The sequence below is a fragment of the Falco punctatus genome, assembly GCF_963210335.1.
Source record: "Falco punctatus genome assembly, chromosome: 7".
NCBI lineage: Eukaryota > Metazoa > Chordata > Aves > Falconiformes > Falconidae > Falco > Falco punctatus.
The window spans coordinates 47,165,653-47,188,488 of record NC_137587.1 but is presented as its reverse complement, the minus strand read 5'-3'; the positions used below and the strand labels follow the sequence as shown (position 1 = coordinate 47,188,488).

Sequence of the window (22,836 nt, the reverse complement as noted above, 5' to 3'; positions counted from 1 at the left end):
TCTCCAAAGAGGCTCCAAAAAACTATGATGTGATCAAATAAAGATGAAACTATTTTTGTCCTCAAACTCCTCAGAAAACTGTTTTTGCCACACACAGCCCTCATTAATTAAATTTCAAAGTAATAAAATGCATTTCAGTATCTCAACTACGGTCTATTTGTATTCATCAGGTTAAGTCATACCTTACCACCAACACCACGATCAACCCAAAATGCTCTTTTAGTGCATCAAAATGTTTGTATCTCATCAACACACATTTCATGATGTGAATAGCACCAAAGACCATAATTGAATATACTAGCTGCTGCACGATTTGTAGTCTTTGATGTAGTAACTATTGGCCACTGGCTGCTTCCTAAACTGATGCAGACATTGGGGAACGCTTGGCTTGGTGTTTGCTGATGTTTGTGTCTGCATGCAGCCCACGGCAACAGCAATATTAAGTAGCCAAACTGTGCAAATTACTGATTTTAAACTTGACTGAGCAGTCGGATGCCACATGAGGTCCGTCCTCCGTGCACTCACCAGAAGTGTCTTTGACTGATTTTGATTGTTCACATTTTGTTAAGGCTCGTGAGTGATTTTGTTTTAACCTGTTCCCAGTGAACAAGAGGACAATGTCGCCTGAAAATCTGCCCAGCAGATGTAAAAACTTGGCATATGTCCTGGAGCACCACAAGTAAATTTTAGGGTTTTGGTGAACCCCGCATCCAGAATGCCACTTGTTTCTGGGCACCCAGCACTGGCATTTTATCATGTAAGCGCCAATACCTTCACCTCCAGATCCAGCTCACTTCCATGATCTGCCAAAAACACCGTGGGTTCTGTGTTTCAACTGTATCCCCTGGGTCAGGCAAGGCAGCAATCCTTTCTCCGTCCTTTACATGTTACTGACCCCTTGATGTTTCCTTCACACATGCACGAAAAAGAGTTTGTGGTAATTAGGAAGATTGTTGACTTCATTTTTAAGGCCAATGGCCTGCAGATAAACAGCAAGGAAAAGACCAAAGATCTGATCCAAAGTTCACCGCAGTGAATGACAGCCCTTGTGTGTGCTTCGGCTTGAGCCCTTTGCCATGACTTTTGTTTCATATCGAAAGAAAAAAAGCACCGTGGAAAGAGCTTGCTTGGAAAGCGAGCTGCAAACCCAAGCTTCATTCTCTAGAAACTCCGTCCTGTTAATCCAGACATAGGCTGCCTACTTTAAAAGACTGAGAAGCAACTCTCCACATTACTGCTGTGATCTCTGTACCAAAAGATGATTACTGGGATGATTCATTGGTTCTTGAGAGAAAGATATAAGGCAGGTGGCGGGTAAAGAAAGTCAACTCTTATCACCAGCTCCTGCTTCAATCACCCCAGGTCCCTCATCTCCTTAGAGCCTGACAGATGGGAAAAGCAATCCTGCTTTCACACAACTGCAATTCAAAAGATTCACAGCCTTACAACAAAGATTTTAGATAGTCCCTAAAAGACTTGTAAAGTGTATTCATAAACCTAAACCCTTTTCCTAATTTGTCAAGACATCTTGAGAAGCGAACTCTTCTCACTGCATGCTGTTGCTCACACTTGCAGTCTTTGCTAGGCTCTCAGGTTTTGCAGCGGAAAATAAAAACTCAACCTCCTTCCCTTCAAGGAGCAATTCACTGACTTTACTTGCAGCTGTGGAGGCATCAGACACAGCTTACCTGTGCCTGTCCAGGTGTAAGGCACCAGCTTTGTAATATAGAATTTCAGCAACAAATAGATACAGCAGTCGGTGAAATACACAAGTTCAACATTCAGAATGGATGTATTTAATACATGTGGTGTAAGCACCTGAATCTGGTTTGGTGGATTCCACAGCTAAGACATGATCTCTATTGAATCATAAGGATCCCATCACTGAGAAAGAAGGAAAAAATAAAATTACTTGGCTCACTGTCATTAAAGGCACACAAAAGTGTATGTAGTACATCAAGTGATGTTTTACTGCAAGAATTCTGAATTATGTTCCCCTGCTATAATCTGTTTCCAACCTCAAACACCACAGAGAAAGGCATATTTCAGCTTATGTCATTACTGTGATGCATCATTCCTGTGACTTGAGCTTTGCTGTACTACATTGATACCCGTAACTAATTGCAAAGCAGTCACAAACTTGGCCTAATATTCATATCTTTTCTGTGAAGTGAAAAAAGATCCGTGTTTAAGTTGTGGGATTGTGGACCACCAGCTGACCAGGAGTCTTTAACACTGTTTTCCTACGAGACAGGGAGTATCCTACCACATTCCCTTGCAACACAGGCAAATGACAAACCAAATATTAATTTAGACACTGTCTGTCAATGCTACCCTCCAACATCTACACAACTGGGCTGGGTTTCAGATTTGTTTGTCTGAATGATTAAATGAATGAATACACAAAACAACCTGCCCCAGTACCACACCTTGGAAACTGCAATGCAGTCCATATTGTCTGATCTATTTATTATTTTTTTTATGTGAAAGTCCAGCACAAATGGATCTCTGCCCTAAATAAAAAAGTCATTCCCACAGAAGAAAGACTCATGGCAATCCTTCTCTGATGTTTCTTTCTTCATTAACATGTCTACCTCTATCAAATCAATAGAAGTAAAAATAAAAGTTCCTATCATAAACACCACAGAAATACAAAGCCTCTGTTTATTTTGGCCATGGGCAACAAAGCTGCACTGTCTTCAGTATTCTGCAGGATACAGCCTTAAACTACATTATCAAATGGCTAAGTTGAGTAGAGACAATTTAACAACTGTCCAAAATATCTTTCTCACTGTTGAAACCACAGTGTAGTCTGTTTTACTTCATTCTGTTACAACACAATATGTTTTGACATTTTTTTGTGTGTATAAGAAACACTGAAAACTCAAATTTGCTTTTTCCAACCAACAAAACATTTGAAAGGAAAATAACAAAAAATAAGCATTCAGTGTTACAGTCTTCTAGCCTAATTCAAAAATGGAAGAGGAAAATCACACTCCACGTTACAAAGTTTGCAGATATCAGCTCTCCATAATGGAAGTTTATCTGGATTGTAACATCTGGACATTCTGCACATCAATTTTGGACACAGACGAGCCTGCTCTGAAGTGTCCTGTAGATAATGACTTCTGTTCCTTTCTGACGAATGACTATCGTCCGTCATACTCAGCACTGCTATGGATATGCAACCATGTACGGAAAATTTTGATAACAAACAGGAGGCTGCATTTAAAAACTGGATGCTTTTTAAGGCCACACTACTCTGCTGTGAACATCACAGCCACGTTGCCACATGACGCAAATTAATGCCTCAGCTTAGCCTCAAGTCCAAACGTACCTAAGATCCAGCCTGGGCACAAGCTTCACGTTATACTTCAATGAAGCGACCTGTACCTAGGTCAGGGGTAGAAAACTTTGCTTTAGTGAAACTGGACCTCATGATGTCTTGGTGGTTTTGAGTTTGGAGCATGGTGTGACTCTTGGACAATGAAGAATAGGAAGCTTTACTACCAGGATGCAGCTGTTGAAATGGTGAATTTGTTGGATAAAACCTCTGTGTCCAGCTGGTGCTTCAAGAAGTCAATTTTCCAAACAGTAAGGGAAATGAGGTTAATGGATTTGGGGGAATAATATAAAAAGAGGGGGGAAAAGCATGTCCAAATTCAGCATTTCTTAAAGATGCATTTAGGAAAGGCTAAAATACATGATTAAAGGCTCACACATCTGCTGGTGACCAATTACAATAATGGATAGAGAACAGAAAAGCTGCAGTTCACAATTCCATCTGCAGTTCCACACTGCTGCTGCACACTGAGCACTTGTAATTAGACAGCACAGCAGCCGCAAGCTGAGCTGCCTAAGTAGCAGCCTTGGGTGCCAGAGGTCTTCCCTTTGGATATGCTGAGGTTTCTGCAAGTCCTTCTGTTTCTTCCATCCACTATTCACCTTTGGTATTTTTTTGTGCTATTTTAACACTCAGCTACTATAACCACAGTGTTTTGTGGTTGTTAGTTTTCTTAATCAAAGAGTGATTGCAAGGCAACAGATCCCTCTTGCTAACCAGCTTTCGCTTTTTGTCTCTGAACCATCTGGAAAACCATCCTGCACCACAGATCACAAGAAGCCGTTCTTTCCCTGGCGTGTTTAAACTGGGTCTCAGTCAATAAGTCATGGTAGGTGTGGCCTGGAAGGGTCTGCAAGAGATTCACCATACAGACCAAATCAGCACACATTTCAATGTCTTTTGGTAAGAACTGTCACCCTCCCTAGTCATTCTTGAAACCAAACAAAGAGATAACCCCCCCAAAAAAACCCAAAATTGTGGAAATGCGCCACCATGTGCTTTGTCTTCCATCCAGTTCATAGGAGCTCGAAACTGCTAGATTGACCACCCTGTGCCCAGCCATGGGCTTCACTTTCTTCTCTTACAGAAACACCAAACTGGGTGACGGGAAGGCGGATGGGACAGAACCCTCAACATCTTCTGCATAGCCCCAGCCCACGACATTTTTTGAATTAGATACTCAAAGTCTTGCCAGCTTGCCAGCAGAGCAGTTGCATCCGTTTTGTACTCTGTTACTCAGACTCATTCTTGGCTGATGGGTGCCCATCAGGTCTGCGCCAAGGTCAGCATCATACTGTCGCTTTATTTCTTCTCTAGCAGGGAAAGCTCTTACCTTATGGCTCATCTCTATAACCCCATAACTGCTTGGTCCACTGCTGAGATACGGGAACTTTCTTATTCTGAAAGGAGGTCTGCATGTTTTGCTCAGAATTTAGAAGTCAGTCTAACATCAAATAAACACACTCATAAGCTCTACACAGAGCTAGTTTCACCTGCATTAGCAGCAGATAATGCTATTTGATGTTTTCATATAAGTGAACTCTCTCCAGCAGAAAATACATCTGCCAAGTGACCAGAACGGGTACACCTTGGTGGGGTCATAGGGTGAACATTAAAAAAATGGCATAACTACATAAACATTCACAGAGCTTTTAGGGAGAATGCACCAACACTGACATTTCTTAAATACGGTCTTTAGGAGTCTGCAAGATAATTGTGACAAAATTATGCTGCCTAAACATTCCCTACAGCCACCTTTCTATCCAAAGTCAGACTTGAAGCTTTGCTAAAAAAAGGCACATATTCTCAGCATTTTACCAACAGTTCATTTTGCTTCTGTCAACATGGGTTTAGCTTAAAGTTTTTTTAAAAACCTTAACTTTCTGTAGCTATCAGAACAATTAAGTTGTCAAGCATCTTCTACTAGAGCATCTCCAAACTTTTTAATATCAAGTAATTATTTGGCACTTACAAGACCAGATGCACTCACATTTTCAATTTAAATGCAAATACTATGGAAAGATTTCAGGTTTTGTCTCTATTTTTATAAATGCTTCTAATTTTTAAAAGAAAAGAATTTATTATTCTGGAGATGCCATTTGGCAGGTGTGTTTTTTACGTGTGCTCTAGTTAATTAGCTCCTATTTCTTCCACTGCTTTTCTTTTGAAGGAAGGGGAGGTGTATACCTCTTCATAATGAAGAAGATTTCATTTTGCAAGTTATTCAGTATATGATCCAATAAGGGGATGAAGCACTGATCAAAGTATGCAAAACGCAGCGTGGTTTATCTTTTTAACTGCTTTTAGAAGTAAATATTTAAGAGAAATAAGCATCATTAGAAGAGCAAAGACATATAGATAGGTAGAAATATTCAGGTGGGAAGGGAGCTCAGGAGGTTTCTAGCCCAACCTGCTGCTCAAAGCAGGGCCAGGTGTGAGCTCAGACCAGGGTGTTCAGGGCTTAGAAACCTCCAGAGATGGAGACTGCACAACCTTCTGCCTGTGGTCCCCTGCTTGTGAAAACCAGGAGTCACCCCAGTGGGCTCACACCAGTATAAAGCTGATCTGGGGACAGAAACTGTGATGTCCTACCAAGGACATCTCTCATTTTAAGCAGATGCAGATAATGACTGAAACACATCAAGGAGGGAGGTACATGAAGGTGAAATAGCAAAAAAAAAAAAAAAAGGCTGGTCAATAAGCAGTGGTGTAAATTGGCAGCTGGCATTTAGTACTTTTTGAAACCCTAAGCAGAAGAAAGGGGAAAACCCCCCAAAATATTTCCTATGCTACAAAACCCCACACTGTTATAGCTTGCCACAACAAGATACTGCATGCAATCCTGGCCAGACCTGTGGGCTCGGGGCTGCCCCATCCCACAGACTGCCCATCTCACAGGCAAACAGGACCTTCACAAGTCTCATCACAAGCCAGACAAGATTTGGGATATAAATTAGACAATCCAGAGAGGTTGACACAATCCCCAGTGGGCTGTGCACTTGCCAAACAAATTATAAATCCTCTGAACATTACAGCTGGGTGTTTTCCAGGGCCAATGCCTTTATAAAGATTAATTATTGTGCCAAGGCTGTAAAAAAAAAAAAAAAAAAAAAAAAAAAAAAAAAAAAAAAAGACTTGCTGAGTTTTCCTGGATGCCCCAAAGTAATGTATTACAAAACTTCCCTCTTCTCTTTGCCCGCACACTGCCAGTGAAACTCAGCACATAGTACTTGCTTTTCTTCTAAAACCTAGAGGAAACCCCCAGTTTCCAAGGCTTCCACACTGGATTGTTCCCATCTCCTGCTTCTTGTGTGGCTCAAGAGCTTTATTAGACTGCAGGATTTCATTAGAGCCTGGCTTTATTCCAACATGGGATGCATTTCCCTTCCACAGTTTGTTTTTATTCTGCAGTTCAATGCCTCAAAAATTAATTGGGAACCCGTAAAACTCCCCAAAATGACTTGTCAGACTGGGCAGAGACCTACCAATCTCATTCACAGTTGCCTGATGCAATACAAGTAAGTACCTAAAAAGACATTTCAAGGTCACCAAAACATCTTGGTAACATCAGAACAAAACATTGTGCACTGTTTTTTTTTTTTCTCTTCTCTACCTCTCCCTTCAAGATGAGACAAAAATTCGAAAAAACCCTCATTTTTCTCTGCCAAAATGATGTTAAGATTACACAGATCTCATCACGTATTAATCAGCCAAGATCTAGTACAATATTAAACTATGACACCACACCCCTGACAAAATAATTCATCATGCGTTAGTAGTTAATAATTTTTAGCCAACCAACAGTAAGGTTCATTTTTTTCCTTGCCCCCAGAGAAGAAAGAACGTGGCTACCTGAAGCAGGCACAATGCAAAGGTCAGAAGGAGAGAGATGAAATGAAACCGCTTGCAATCTCTTCTGATACATCTTTATAGATATGTGGTGCCCAACAGGCACCACATGATGTTTTGCAGAGCAGAAAACATATTTAAAAATAAAATTTCTGCACAAAAAAAAATAATTCTGGGAAGTCCTAATGAAAGGGCAGAAGAATCAATAAACCATCTACATTTTTATATGGAACTGTTTTATGAACTTGTCTGTGATACACTCCAGCCTGGGAGAGAGAGCACATGACTGAGACTGCTATTGCAGATAATAAAAATAAATGGACTTACTAAACTCTGAAGCTCAACTTTTTTACACATTCATTCTCAGAGTTGTAAACTTTTAGGACAGCGTACTGGTAACTTATGACTGTAGCAACACGCTGGATGTGCTGTAAGATCAGGTTTTCTAGGCTGAAATCTCCACATTGAAATCCCATTCACAGGGTGCATCTCGATGGAAGAATCAGAATTGGCTGGCTTTTCCTTTTCCTTTTTTTTTTTTTTTCTTTTTACTAAACTGTACTCATCTTTAAAAGCTGGAAGATGTCCCAGGGAGATGCCTGCAGCTCCCACAGGTGGGCCAGGAGGGCTGGCATGGGGTGGGAGATCAGGCTGGTGCCCAGCCTCCCATTTACAGAGAATTTTTCATCCTCATCCAGTGCATGGGTCTCTCCCAAAGCACATTTGCAAACATTTTTGAAAGGTCCATTTAAATCCCACACTGGAAGAAGTTAGTTTGTCCTGTCCAACAAGACACAGCAGACACTAAGTAAGGTGGTAAGTGCTGTTTCAACAAAGAGTTAAGTAAATTGCTTATGATTATGATAAAAAAAAAAAAAAATACACATTGGTGTAATGCAAGAGAGAGGACAGGGAGAGCCCCTGACAGGGTGAAGGTGCCCAGCTGCCACAGTGCTTGAGCAAAGGCAAAGCCCAGCCCTCCATCCCAGCACAGCATTCACAGCATCACAGCATGGTCAGGGATGGAAGGGACCTCTGGAGACCATCTAGTTCAACCTCCTGCTAAAGCAGATTCTCCCAGAGCAGGCTGCACAGAGCTTGTCTGATGCCACTCCACAGCAAAGCTGCTTTCAAGGGATGGCGAACCCACCACAGGCATGTTCTGATGGGAATGAGAGAGGATCTCCATGTCAGAGCAGTGACATATGGGAAGAGACTCCTGGGAAGAGCTGGGAGGGTGCTGGAAGCAAGCTATCGAAATCGCAGGTGGTGTTGGTCAGTTTACAATAAAAAGATTATACAGGAGGTGAGATGAGTAGAAGTAGATGCCTGAGATAAAGACAGCTGGACTTGATGACCCAGGAGGGCCCTTCCAGTTCTGTTCCAGAATACCAATTCCAAAACCTTGGCACTTTCGTGAAATCCACCTTGCTTTCTACTCTGCCCCAAGGAAACCAAAACCATCAATGTCTACTGAAAGCCACCGCAGGGGCTGCTGGATTTCCACCCGACAGAAGCACCCCGGGGAGCTCAGCCCTGCCAGCCTCCCGCAGGCCGCAGCACCCACGGCCGTGCAGCAGCACGCACGACCCCTGCACAGTGCCTCCTTAGGAAGGCAGCAGCGGTCGCCACCCCTGCGTGGTGTAGCAGTGCCTGTTTTATGTGTATGGATATTTGCCAAGACCTTCGGCTTTCTCCAGCCATGAAATAAGCACTAGTATAATCAGTCTGCTGTGAGACCTTCCCAGAATACAGAGAGGGAAAAGAAGGAGGGGGTGGGGGTGGAGAAAAGGTCCTTGTGCTAGCTGCACAGAAAACCCAACATTTTAGACTTGGCACACTGGAGCCAGCATCCCTGACCAGCGCTCCCACGATCACAGATGATGCCAGCTACAGATCATGTGTGTCAGACGGACACATGGCTGGGCCGCTGGCCAGCATCCAGCAGCTGCACAGATGCCAGGGTGACCTGCCGGGTGATGACTGTCACGGGTGCTGCCAAAACCCTATTTCCACCTTTTTGGATGGAACTTGTGAGACTTGCCTCTGTTCTGGCACTCGGCATCAGCCCCTGGGAGCTCTGCTCACATTTCAATTAACAGCATTTGGGAATCTTTGCGGGGTGACAGCAGAGGTGCTGATGTGTAACCAGACAGACTTATTTTTATCCTCTACTTCATGCAACTGCTCTCAACCAACATGGGAAATTCCTAAGAAAAAAAAGCTCTGGGATAAACAGAGCTGTTGCAAGAAAGCAGAAGGGTAAGCAGGTTTGCGAGAATGGACATCAGTAATACCAGATTACAGGACTTTTAATCTTTTTTTTTAAATCTACTACAAAAGCAACAAAATTTTCATTCATTTCACAATCTGTGCCTTTTCTATTTTTCCCCCCGCCTTCTTTTTAGCAGTCACTACTACACAGTTCACATACAGTTTTTAAAGTCGTAATGGAATAGGTACTTCCAGTAATCTTGGCCTTAAAATGCATTTCCCCAGAGTGCTTTTTATTCAGAAAAACTTTTGTGCTAATGTTGAGCACAGGTCATTATTTTATATTTAAACTGACAGGGAATACCACCCCTTTGAAAAATTAAAGCCCAACACTATGTTTCTGCTTCACAGAAGAGAAAAGTGACACAGTCAGAATCAAATGGCACTAAAAAAATTTTGGAGTTACAATGCAAGAGATGAAGTGATCTGTTTAAAGAAGATGATGAGGAAAGTTGCTGATGAGGCAACATATCCAAGTTGGTGCACACTGACACCCTGCCAGTTCATTTCAGTGCTCTACGCTTTAAGACCTGTGAAACATTTCTCTGGCTGTACCCGCTTCCCAATCTGATGCACAGGTCTCCCTCAAAGATGCTACCCAGAATTTTTGCTTTCTTACTGGATGGAGGAGCCACCTTACGTTCTTCATCATCAAAAGCTTTTAATTCTTCATTGACAGACCGGTAGCTACAGAGAGATTTTCTTTTCATTTTCTCCTTTGCAGTGTCTTTGGATTATTTGTTCTTCCATGCTCTCATAATTCTGAGTACCCAGTCTGAGTCATGTTGAAAATGTATAATTTTCCAGAAGCTGTAGACATTTGATTATTTTGATTCCTGCCTCTTTTGACACTTCCAACTGTCACCCGAAATCTGTATGGTATTGTGATGATCATGCTTTTATGTAGTATCTTAAGGATTACAAGGCCAATACTACCATTGCTCTAATGCCTTTTGCTTCCCTCCCCAAATATGCATTGAAAAGAGAATTTTAAAGGAATAAAACAACCTCCAACAGCAACATCTAAAAGATCCTCAGGCTAGAGGTGTTTCCTGGGACATGGGATAAGCTGGATGTCCAACTTCCCATGGTAGATCAGGGCAAAGAACTGAGCCTGGGGGCACGTCCCAGGGGAGGTCTCCAAATACCAAGCTCCTGGCAATAATGGGATGCCCTGTCTGCCCAGCTGTGCATGCCTGGGACACACAGAAATATCCACAGCACCATGTGTGCTGGCTTAAGGGCCGTGAGTCAGCAAGGTTTTGCGTTTGATTTTAACGCAAATGTGTGTGAGTCTTTCCTTATTTGAATTAAACAAAATATCCATAGGAAGACTGATCATCATTTACCTCTACTTGAGACCAACAGGAGTATACAGAGACAAATTCATAATGAAAGCAAATCAACAGAAACATTTTGGGTGGGAAAGAACTCTGAAAGAAGTGCAACAGCCTTTCCCCATGTTAGCCTTTATGACAAATGATTTCCATTGCATCAGAATAACACTTTTTCACCCTGCCATGGAAAAGTCAGAAAAACAGAACATCCTCCAAGCGAGCACAGCAAAACCCACACACATCAGGCATGGAGGTTTTTGAGAACTTTGTTTATCCAAGGGGTGTGTTAGATTTGCTACTTGAGACACCTTTTCTATTATTTTTTTTTTCAAGAGAAGGATTAAAACCATCAAATTTCACTAGAATGACAGGAGCCAAGATTCCCATAGAGCTGCCTCTGCTTTCTAATGGTTTTGCCTAGAAATATGTTACAGGAAACTATTCTAATCATCAGTCTGAGAGCAGGATGTGAAGATGCCACTGATGAGAACACCCACCAATACTCAAATGCTAGCAGACTTACAATCATTTAAAGAACTCATTAATCTAAAGAAAATACTTAGAAAGAAACTTTTGTAATTAGGATTGGTGAGCAGCCAGCTTTGCTAAAATGAGGGAGCATTTCTTCTTTCTCTGGTTTGACCCATGACACTTTGATGGATGACAATGCCTTTGATGGAATGAAATATGTTGCAATAACTTTGGGTACAGTTAAGCTGATAACCGCGTTCTTTAAAACAGCTGCATTTCACAGGCTTCCTCACTAAGATTCCAGCAGGTAAACAGCACACAGTCACTGATTTGCCTCTGCTGAGCTCCTGTTCAAAGCAAATGGAGGAAATGAAAGCTGTTGCACTATGCCTGTACCTCTTAGGGAACGGCACGGTGGTACTCAATTTCTCTTTATCATCTCAGTAAAACTTTCTTTAGAATTATCTGACGGCTGAAAGGGAAAGGCATAACACAACAGCTCAGCAGAATGGAGAAAAAGGGAGCAGAGCTTGCGGCTTCTGACTTGCTTAAGAAAGGAGCACCCTTAAAACAAGGACATTGTTTTATCTGAAATTATTAATTTAACTGCTTAAGTAGGCAGCGTATGAGAGTCTCCTCCCTCAGCCGCTGTGTGCAATGCCAGTTGTTTTGCAAGGGATCTGTGTTCATCCAAACTGAGGAGCAAGCACCCAGCATGATTTTGTTGGAAGGATTTACAATTCCTTTGAAGTTATAAGGTCAAAAGGGAAGAAAAAAAAATTTAAAACCACAATAATCCCGAGAGAGTTATGACTAAATGGGTTCCTCGCCGCAATGGCAGCTTTAGTCTGTTCTTTATTCTAAGAACAAACATCTCCTTCTGTGCCAATGCTCACTGGAAGGGGAGGAAATCAAGTGACAGTGGGAAAACAGAGAACATTAAATGCTTATGCATATTAGCAGGCTTCCAGATAAATTCTGGGAGCTAACAAAAGAAAAGCAATGCGCTGAGATCATTAGTGGCACCTGCTATCCCAGCACTCCTTCAGCAGCACACAGCAACTGCAGAAACTTAGTTATTTACAACCTGCAGAAGCAGAGAACACACATTACGAGTTATTTACACCCTGGAGAAACAGAGAACACATTACACAGCACTTCCACGTGGGCACATTTTGCACCATCTATCAGGTGATATATATTCTGCCAAGCCATCATATCTGGTCATTTTGCCATTTCAGTATATTTATCCCTACTTTTTAAGGGTCTCTAAAAAGATTGATGGAGGAACACAGAGCTGACCTAAATACACCTCGGTGCAACGTCACCACCTCAGTGCCTGAATCCGCTCTTGAAACACCGCATCACCTGTGGCCTCTACTGCTTACTGATCACATAATTTCTGACTTTTAAAAAGGATAAATTAGTTTCGTTACTCTTTTATTTACTTTTATTTGTTTCTTTTTGAAGGATTCTCTCTGGGTTTAGATTTTTTTTTAATCTTATTCAATGTGTGATGGTCATATGATATCATTCACAATGGGTTGGAAGTCAGGTGTGGTAGGTAGTCACAGACTTGGGTAGTCACCCACAAAAATAGCCAGAAAAATAATCAAGAGCTGCTGAAGGTAAGGTAGCATCCATGGAATGAAGCATATAAAATAAAGGCAAGTTCAGATAAACACATATTGAAATTTAGTGAATTTTAAAGGGAAAAAAATTCATCTGAGCCCTGATGATGATCTGAGACAACGCTGCATTTCTTTCTGGGCAAGATTAGGGGATTATTGTCTAATCCTGAGATTGGTAGTCCACCTGACAGGAGATGCGAATTCCATTTACTAAATGCTTCTCCTGCAAGGCTTAGATGCTATTTCAAATAAATACTCTCTTCTCCTCAGCTTCTCTGTGGAAAATCCTGATACACAACAACAACAAAAGAAAGAAATTAAATAGAGAGAAGCAATAATCTACAGACAAAATGCTAAGAAATATATACACTGAGTAAAATCAAAACTCTGATACAAATTTTTTTCATACTTCACTCCTGAACTCAACATCACTTTTAGAAAAGATAAATCAACCAAGTCTGGAACAAAGTTGTTGTGTTTTTTTTTTCCTAAAAGACAGTTCTGCCCCTTTAACAGAAATAATAAGGGGGAAATAATAGCAGGTAGCAGTATGTTGGAGCTAGAAGGGAGCTGTGCTTCATTTACTTAATGGGTTGTTCCTCGTTGTGGTCCCTTCTCAGAATTAGCAGTGCCGCACAGCAGAGAGGAAAAAAGAAAAGCATCACCTCAAATGCTTTAATGATATTTTGTTCAACATCTTGTAGCTCCTAGGCATCTCATAGGCATGGTCTTCTATAAATAAAAATGTGAGGGCACATTATTATTATGCTATGACTCATGAAATTTGTGTCTGCGGGGAGCTAGGGGCTTTGGCTTTTCCTCTGGGCTTTCCAGTGCTGTCTGCTGGGTCAATTAAAATACTGAGATTTCTTTTCACACAAAGCCTCTCCTCTCCCTTGGCTTATTCCAAGTGTGTGTTTCACTCGCGTCTCCCCTTCACAACCTCATCATCATTGTAAATCACAGCAAATTAATGTTGATGCTATGTTCCTGAAACAAGACTGCTTTTGCCTCTTGACAACAAAACCCCTAAGCTAAATGTCAAAAATTCAAATGGAAATACAATACTTCAAATAAATCTGCGGACATCTCCTGATAAAACTCCTGCAGACCTAGGCTGATGCAATGCTCTCTGCCTGACCCCCAGAACAGAAATAGCTTCCAATCCCTCGTCCTGCTGAAGAGCATGATATGTTGGGCAATAAGAAGGGAACAGGGGTTATGGCTCTCATAAAATATTCACACCATTGGCACTTTACACAGCAGTTTCTCCTGAGTATGATTAATCACATGCTATTATTTAAAGTTCCTATAGTGTGGGAGTTTATGTTTCACTACCATTCAGAGATTAGATTATAGAAAATTAGTTTCAGATGAACTGTTTGGTTCAGGTAGATTAATCCACTTTGATGATGCCTATCAGCCAATCGAACTCCTTCTTCAAACCAACTGCCCAGCTCCCTGGGGTTATCCAGAAGGCGATAAACAACCAGGGAGAGCTTCTCTCCACCTGGCAGTAATTGTTCTGCAAGCACTCTTCTCTTACTTTTATCCAAGACAGACATTTATCCTGCTATTTAGTGTAATTAAAGCATAGGTACTAATCTAAAGCTCCTACCCAGGGAGCAGTCGTCTGATGGCAGCAGATTCACAGCATGCATAACAACCTTAATTTCAATAACACGTTCAAGCTGATGAGGAGGAAGAAAAGGGCGAAGTAGGTAATGACATCTCCAGGAGCTCAGGATGCATTCACTGCCAAGACAGTGCGTGCAGGGGATCAGCACAGGTAATGCCCACAAGACACGGTGTCCTTCGGCGATTGTTTGTCTCCAGTCTGGATGGGAGAGCTGCTGCATCTTCACAACTCGAAGCAGCACCACGCCACCCTTGTTCCAGCTCAGGGATTTGAGCCCAGTATGAGAGCCACTGGCTATTTGAGGCCAGCACTAATTCATCTCACACATCAGTAGAAATGACCAGAAACACATTTGGAATACCTACAGGACACCACTATTGCTATCCTGTCGGATCCGGATTCAATTAATCTTCCAAGATAAAGGTCAGTAGTTTGCCAGCTTGACTTACCTCTTACAATGATGTTGGTGGACTTTTTAGCAGGATTTCCAACATTGTTGTTGGCGATGCAACTGTACGTGCCGGCATCTTCTGACGTGATGGCAGGTATCGTTAAAGTGCCACCATTCAGGACTGTCTTCTCGGGAAGGATGCCGGCAGACCTCACCCACGTCAGGCTGGGGGCTGGCTCCCCTCCTGTGGTCACACAGACTAAGGTGATCGCTTCTCCAGGGTTCACCACTATCGGGTCATCCACAAGAAGCTTAATTGAAGGAGATGCTGCAAAACACAAGTAGAAGAGAAAGGTGTAGCAGGGTGATGTCTGTGGTGTGGCTCTGTCCTGACAAGGACTCTCAAGCCAAGGGAGATCAGCAAAGGCATGTCAGCTACAGCGCTCTTCACACAACTCTGTGCCCTCTGAGGAGGGTGCCCCCTGTCCTGATGCCCCACCCCCACCCTGAAACCACATCCTGCTCAGCCATCATCTTCCTTGCCGTCAAACCACAGACAAGGATGGATGTATGAACGCCCCTGTGGCTGTGCTTGGGAAGTAAGGGGTAATGTATGGGGCTGGTGCCAGCACACCAGATTTTAAACCCTGGAAGAAAGGAATTAGTAACAATCTTCTTATTTGGCACGGAAAGCATGTTGTTCACTTCAAATTAGACCCAACCCACTGAAACCCAGCCCTCTTAAGCCACCCCCCTCCCTAGTGACCTCCTTGTGACCTGGCTGCCAACTGAGGTGAATTTGTAGAGTTTGAGTTGGGTCTGTTGAATCAGGAAGAGCCATCTCCCCTGCAACAACATCTCCTGGCACACAGAGAAACTGAAGAATCCAGCACAGCTGCTTTTCTTTCCTTTATAAGCTGTGCAACCTGCAGCTCAGCACCAGCAGACAGTGTGGCCACAGCTCCATCTCCTCACAGACATGCCCGAGAGGTACAGACCTGGGTCCCTACTAATTTCCATCCAGTATCCCATGACCAGCTGCTGAGGCTTTGTTTGGGCAGGACCACCAAACCAGCTGAGCTACATCGCAGCACAGGCTAACAGAAAGATGATGCTACTCTCAGAAAGGAGAAACAAGTGATTAAATTTCACTCTCTCTTCTTGCCTCTTCCATTAAATATTTGCATATAATGCAAGAGGAGAAACAGAAATGTTCAGCGTGAAGGGACAGAGCAGGGCAATTCATTTTAGATGCTGGAATTTAAAATCACAATCTGAGCTGTGACATCCCCTGTCATTTGTGTTGAGGAATCCACCCTTGCTGGATCCAGGCTTTGCTTGAAGGCATACTCTAAACTGCAGAAGACATACACCAATACGTAAATACATACTGCTGGTACAGAAAAACCAGCAATACTAAACACAGACATAAAGTTGAAGGATTGAAATTCTGGGCAAAGAATACCAGAAATCGTGACAATGAAAAATGAAAGGGAATAAAAATGTTACATCCAAAAATCTTATCACTATCTTCATTATTACAGAGATATATTCTTGTGTGTTCTGCTTTATCTATGAATCTTATTTCAATATTAAAGGAATACACACTAATCACTGAACGCAAATACAAAAGTCAACTATAAAATAAGAGTTTTCTTTATTTGTAGTTCACCCAAGAGGAATTAGCTTTCTCTGCATTCAGAAGCCAAAGCACAGAAATGGGAAACAGATCATTTATATCTGTCCTAATACACAGAGAACAGACAACCTGTTCCCTGCCAGGGAAACGTTTCTAAGAGGGCAGGAGAGCAGAGGTTTACAAGCAAGGCCCCTTCTTCCAGCTCCTCTCACCTTGTGAACCCTGCAGAAACTTCCCAGCATGAATTCCTGGGTTCATGTGACCAACTTAAAGGTGAAGAAACTGGGTGCGTGGCTAAAAATACAGAAAACAAGTCAGCACTGCACACTAACTCTGTCAGTGCCTCCTTGCTCACATCCTCTGACCTCTTGTTCTTCCATCAGTTGATGCATCCATCAGCTGATGAATCCCTGGTTTGGGATTAGAGGTATGAAACTGGGCAGTATGTCATGCTTCATGCTTCAGTAGATTTTGCTGGGGTGAAGGTGGCAGAAGCAGGGATCCAGGTACCTGCTGTGCAGCTAGAACTGAGCTCCAGACCCGTAGGGTCATCACCAGCCATGGGGTAGCACTCAGCTGGCCCCTCTTTCTCCTTCCGTCCCTCCCTCCCTCCCGAGTTTAATGATTTTTCCTAAACCATTCTGCCAAGGAGCTGCTCTCTGCTCTCACTAAACATCAAGTCATGATGCAGGGAACAAGGGAAAAACAAATAATGCTTCAAAACTTAGAACAAAAGATGAAAGCTCCAACAATGTCAACCCAGCCTGGTGGTGCTGTTTAGCATAATGGCCTCATAATCCTCCGGATGAAAGGGGACCCTTTGCCACCCTTCAGGTAGAGAGACAAAGGTAGCAGCTGATGTGATAAAAATACTGTGATACATCCCTTTCATCACAGCATTCGAAACAATAAGTACACGAAAATTACGGTTTGCATACAGCAATAGCTCTTTACTTACAGCACACATTTCACTTAACTACAGCCTACCCCCTAGACAAACAGAAACAAAAATTCAGCAATACTCTCAGCTGCTACTGTTAAAAGCCTGATTTACACCAAAGAATATTAAGAAATTCAGAAGGGTTGTTAAAAGTTTCCAGCAAATGAAAGTCAGTGTAGTATATAAAGGGTCAAATACCTACTATGAATAGAAAATTAATCCACAGCAACAACAAGCCATGGTTTTGGTATTTCTTAGCTTGAAATCCTTTACATAATCCACAACATATCACAACACACTAATAACACAGAACCTCTTATTTTCAGCTTTATGGTGCAAATGAGGATAGAATTGGGTCTACTGCACTGTTTGGTTGATTTATTGTCATATACATTATTATGTGTATTTATTTTACACATGTAATATGTAAAATATGTATATTATTGGCATATACAACATGCGCATTGCCAGATTCTGGCCTTGGAATGGAAAGAATTGAATTTTCCTGGTGGTCACTTGGACTTCGTTCTTCTACCGCTGAAGCATGCTCAGCCCCACCACCAGCCCCACACTGACAGCGCAACCTCCACTCGCTATGCAATCAACATTGACCCGTCCTCCTTCCAGCCAGGGATGGAGAAAGGTGGTGGTCAACACCCACCTGCTCATGTGCCAAACACAAGCTGGAGACCCGTGGTTTCTCATCACAGCTCGGACTGGCTGTTTCAGTAAGGAACGGGGAGACAGAAAGAGAGAAGCAGGGATAGTTAGACAGGGAATGAAGGAGGCAAATGGCAAAACATCCCAAATGGTCGACAACCCCAGCAATGTTCTCAGACATGGTGGGGTGGCAGAAGCTTTAGCTTTAATTTAGAGAGTGCTTGTGTTCACTTCTCTACATCAACCTGGACCTAAATGTGGAAACAAATGGAGCTAAATCACAAGTTTAGTCATCTGCTGGAAGACCTGTATTAATTGACTTGGGTTAATTAAAAGCATGTAGGTCTTCTGCTGGTCTGCTTTACTAGATAGCTCCCCTGTTTGATTCCATCCAGAAATGCTTCCCCTTCCCAAACTGGAGGCACACCCCTAACTGCTCCCCACAGCATGCTGCAGCAATGCAGCTGCAAACAGCTGCCTCTCCACACAGACTGGGAATGCAAAGCTGTAGCACAGAAAGGAGCAACGAAGGCACAATGACAAAACCCCATCTAACAGTAGGGACAGTAAGCCCTGGACTGGGATGGTCGGTGCTGCTGGAGAATTTCTCTAGATTTTCTGTGAAAACAGCTGTTAGACAAAAGGTTTAGGACTAGCTCCTCTTTGAGCCAGGGAAGCGGAGCTCACTGTCGCATGAGATCTCCCCCTGTTCTAGTTTCAATGACAGCAAGAGGTACTGCCAAAAGGCGATTCCTCTTATCTACCTTGAACTATCTTCCTGCAAGAATCTTCCCCTGTGGTATCCATCCCTCTGCAGACTCCAGGCAGAGCCCAAAGATTAGTTTAATCTAGACAGGTAAGATTTGGATGGCAGAAGATGGGTGACTGGGTGACATCAATCCTACCTTTAGGATGAGGATTTACAAATTCATCAGGAGCCTATAGATGGGAAGAGGCAGAAAGTGCTGTTTTTAACAACACACATGCCAGCCTTACATTGATCCCAGTGTTTCTCAAACCCACTTACATCCTTGCACTTTCAGAAAACTGAAGCTTTGACCTAATGCTCACTTTAAAATGGATTTCTTCTATTTATTTATAAACTTTTGGGGCAAAACACCACATACAGCATAAATCTGAACTGTGTAATTCATCACCACACTTTTTTTTTTTTTTTGGTCTAGCATGATTAAAAAATGGAGTAGGCATTTATAAAGATGACAAGATGATCCAGAGCAATTATAATAGTGGATGATTATATCAAAATATTGTTGAAGGATTATTAAAACTCATGCTTCAGGGTATAAAATGTATCCTTTTCTGGAATGGGAGGGCAGACTATCACATATCTGTCTACTGCACACTTTTTATGCACTTTTTTGAAATGTCTCCTGCTGGTTCTTGTTCAAGACAGACAGGATCTGATTCAAAAGGACACGCATGTGTTTATACATCCTTTGCATTTGCAAAGCAGCCAAGCATGACTGAACCCCAGCTATGAGACCACAATGTGGTCCCAGCATCTCAAGCTGTGATATTTTTTAGACAGCAGGAAATCACAGAACTGAGTCAGAAAGAAGAGGAGATAAAGACTTGTCCAAAAGATCTGACTCTTATTAAAATGACACTATTGTAAAAGCTGCTACACGCAATTGTGTGTTCCTGGTGCAAGTCTGGAATACACTGGGTTTGCCTTTTCTATGTATATTGCTTTGGGGAGTCAGGTTTCAGCCTCCAAAGTACAAATGGTTTCACCCAACGGCTCCCCTCACCAACTGTGGGAGCCGGTATCAAAGTGTGAGCCGAGCTCCCGTCCACTTCTACAGCCCAGCTTGCTTTCCTGAAACAAGGCTGGAGCCAGTGCTGACATTCTGCTTGTTCAAAAAGCACAGAAAGGTAACCTAAGCTCTCTGAGGCTCGTGAAGACCCTCACATCCTTACAAACAAGCCTCCACATGGTCCCAACCGAGGTCATTCGAAAAGACACATATTGTAGTGACAGTAAGCCAAGCCAAGTTTTGCCTCCAATCTTGATTTTATGATTTAAGTTTTACAAAATCTGGTTGCACCAAGCAAGGTACTTTGCTGGTCACCGCATTCACACAGGAATCTTCTTGTATGAAAGGCACTTCAAAAGCAATGTGCTCCACGGCCCCCAGAACTTAGCAGGTAGCTGAGCAATTGAAAGAAAAGATGCACAACTACACCAGCCCAGAATTTTCCCCTGCTAAGCAGCTGCTTCCTGGCATAAGAACAAGCTCCTCAGTTTCTGCTTAAATCTTGAAGAGAATCCCACAAAATTAAACAGAAGGGGTTAATTCAGAGATACATTTTATTATTTTCTGCTGCTGTATTCTTCTGCATTTGGTCTAATCTTGCATTATGTCATTTGTGTATTTTTGCTGCCTTCCTTCTTATTCATCTCCTCTCCTTAACAGGCTGAATTTTTTAAGGAAAACAGTCTGCAGGTTTTCAGTGTTTAGCCCCAGAGCTCCACCTATTCATACCATGAAACCCTGGGTCACGGTGGTTTGGGTCACGGAGACACGCTGACACACAGACGTGGATACAGGACCGATATCCTCAATTTCACATAGAGTGGAAGACATTTTATAGTTTTAAGTAAAGTTCAGTACCAGTTTGGAAAATTAAGCATCAGAGCCAACACAGCTGCACAATACCAGAACTGATGGAGATGCAGGAGCTGCTCATGTATGAAATCTGATAAATTTATACAGAACTCCTAATGCAACAAAAATATCCCTGTCAAAAGGAGTCAGTACTAAATGGAGTGTATCACCACACCCAAAGCCACTTCCAAAGCTTCACCCTGGCTGAGGTCTCTCTGAGATGACCACCAGCCATTAGGATCAACTAGACAAATGCTGGGCCACCCAGGTTTGGCAAGCAAAGCATCTCCCAGCCAGAACCTTCACCCGGGCACTGGCAGAGACTCAGCCAGGCAACCTGCCCAGTGGAAACTTTCTCTCAACTCTCTGATAGGAATAATAAAATTCATTATCAAATAATAGCAAGCTTTGGTAAATATTTCCATGGGTGTGTGCATGGAACAAGCTTTCCAAACATCGTATTTAGATATCGTAATGAGAATGGTTCAGTGTTCAAAAGAGCTCTGCTTCTTTACTGCCTTTTAGAAGTAGGGGTTCCTGAGCGCCAGCCCCACATTTCAAAGTCATGGTTGGTTTGCCAGGGGACAAAGACAGCCGCAGTGCCACTGCGAGCTCTTCCCCGCAAAGAACAAGGCACTACTCATGACGAGGGAAACTGTTCAGGTCCCCATTCATATTGCAGCTGCATCCTTTTTAAAGGGACTTCAATTCAGAAGTTTTCGTGTGCAAGTATTGCTTCTGCATCCAATGTATTTCCTAGGCCCGTAGAGCCTGGCTGTGAACCCAATAGTGCATACGACAAAGTGCTATTGGAAGCACACCGGGTTACCACACACAGCCCTGCGAGGCAAGCCACTGCAGAGAATTTAAATCAGAACTGCATCCATATTTTATTTTTTTTTTACCTAGTACTAACATGTGCACCCAAGTTAGACACCGATGCCATACAGATGGAGGTTAACTATAAAATGCGGCTACAACATATACCAATCCTCACGGAGTAATAAAATAGCATGCAAAGCCACGCTCATTTTGATTAACAACTGGGGCAAAAGTTTCTCAGAGCCAGCACAAAGCCAGCAGTCATTAAGTCATCATTAACACTCTAAGATACATGCTTAACAATGCCACTTCACCAAGCACCTTCGACATAACAACCCAGCTCCACAATAAAATGCTTCTAGATGAAACAGAGGTGCCACAGCATCATTGGCAGGGAGGCTGGAAACATCTTCTAATCAATGATCCGATACAGATGTTCACTGAAGTTGAAAGGAGCAGAGTCTGTACTGCTGCCTGGGATGCGTATTTGAGACAGATACCGTTGTGGAAGGAAAAAGATATCTGTCATTGCTGTAGCATACAGAAAAAATCTGATGCCAACGTGTGTTATAATTACAGTGAGACAAATATATGTATTTAGACTGGGTATATGGTATTGAGAACATGTCACAATTGGCTTTAGGGATTACTGGAAATGCAAAAGAAAACTAATACTTTAATAGCAATATCAAAGTAGAGGCAGAGAGTCATGTCCTTGACAACTCACTCATCTATGATGAATAAAAATGAAAGGACATTATTTCCTCCTGTTTTGTGAATTATTTTATATGCAGAACTGAAGTGACAGAACATAATTGAATTATACTTTCATATATACGTCTCGCTGTGTGTATGCATCTGTTTCATTTACAGCCGTGATTTCTTGCAGGAATACAATGCATGTACTCCAAGCTATACACATTATGAATAGTCCCTTTCAAGTCAGAGCAAAACCAGAGAACATTTGAGGTCCCTGCTAGGCTGGAAGTATCATTTCTGTACTTATTTACTCAGTAAAGTTCAAGAAAGAATAGATTATAATTCCCAGCTGAGATCCAGATTTTGAATTAGAGGTTAAAAATAAAAATTGATCACACTGCCACAGCATGCTGCAATATGGTTGATCCTTTCTTTTCATCAATAGTCCTTAAAAAAACCAAACCACCACCACCACCCACCACCCCCAAAAAAAGCCTCCAAACCCAAAACC

The 22,836-nt window shown here is 42.4% G+C and overlaps 1 protein-coding gene across 1 annotated transcript in view; it reads right to left on the bottom strand.

Moving 5' to 3' along the window:
- The window catches only part of MDGA2 (MAM domain containing glycosylphosphatidylinositol anchor 2), a 389,698-nt gene that overhangs the window by 147,327 nt on the left and 219,535 nt on the right, over positions 1-22,836 (bottom strand). The window contains exon 6 of the mRNA XM_080397260.1: positions 14,994-15,263. Coding sequence (XP_080253386.1) covers positions 14,994-15,263 — 270 coding nt within the window. The remainder of the gene's footprint in view (positions 1-14,993; positions 15,264-22,836) is intronic.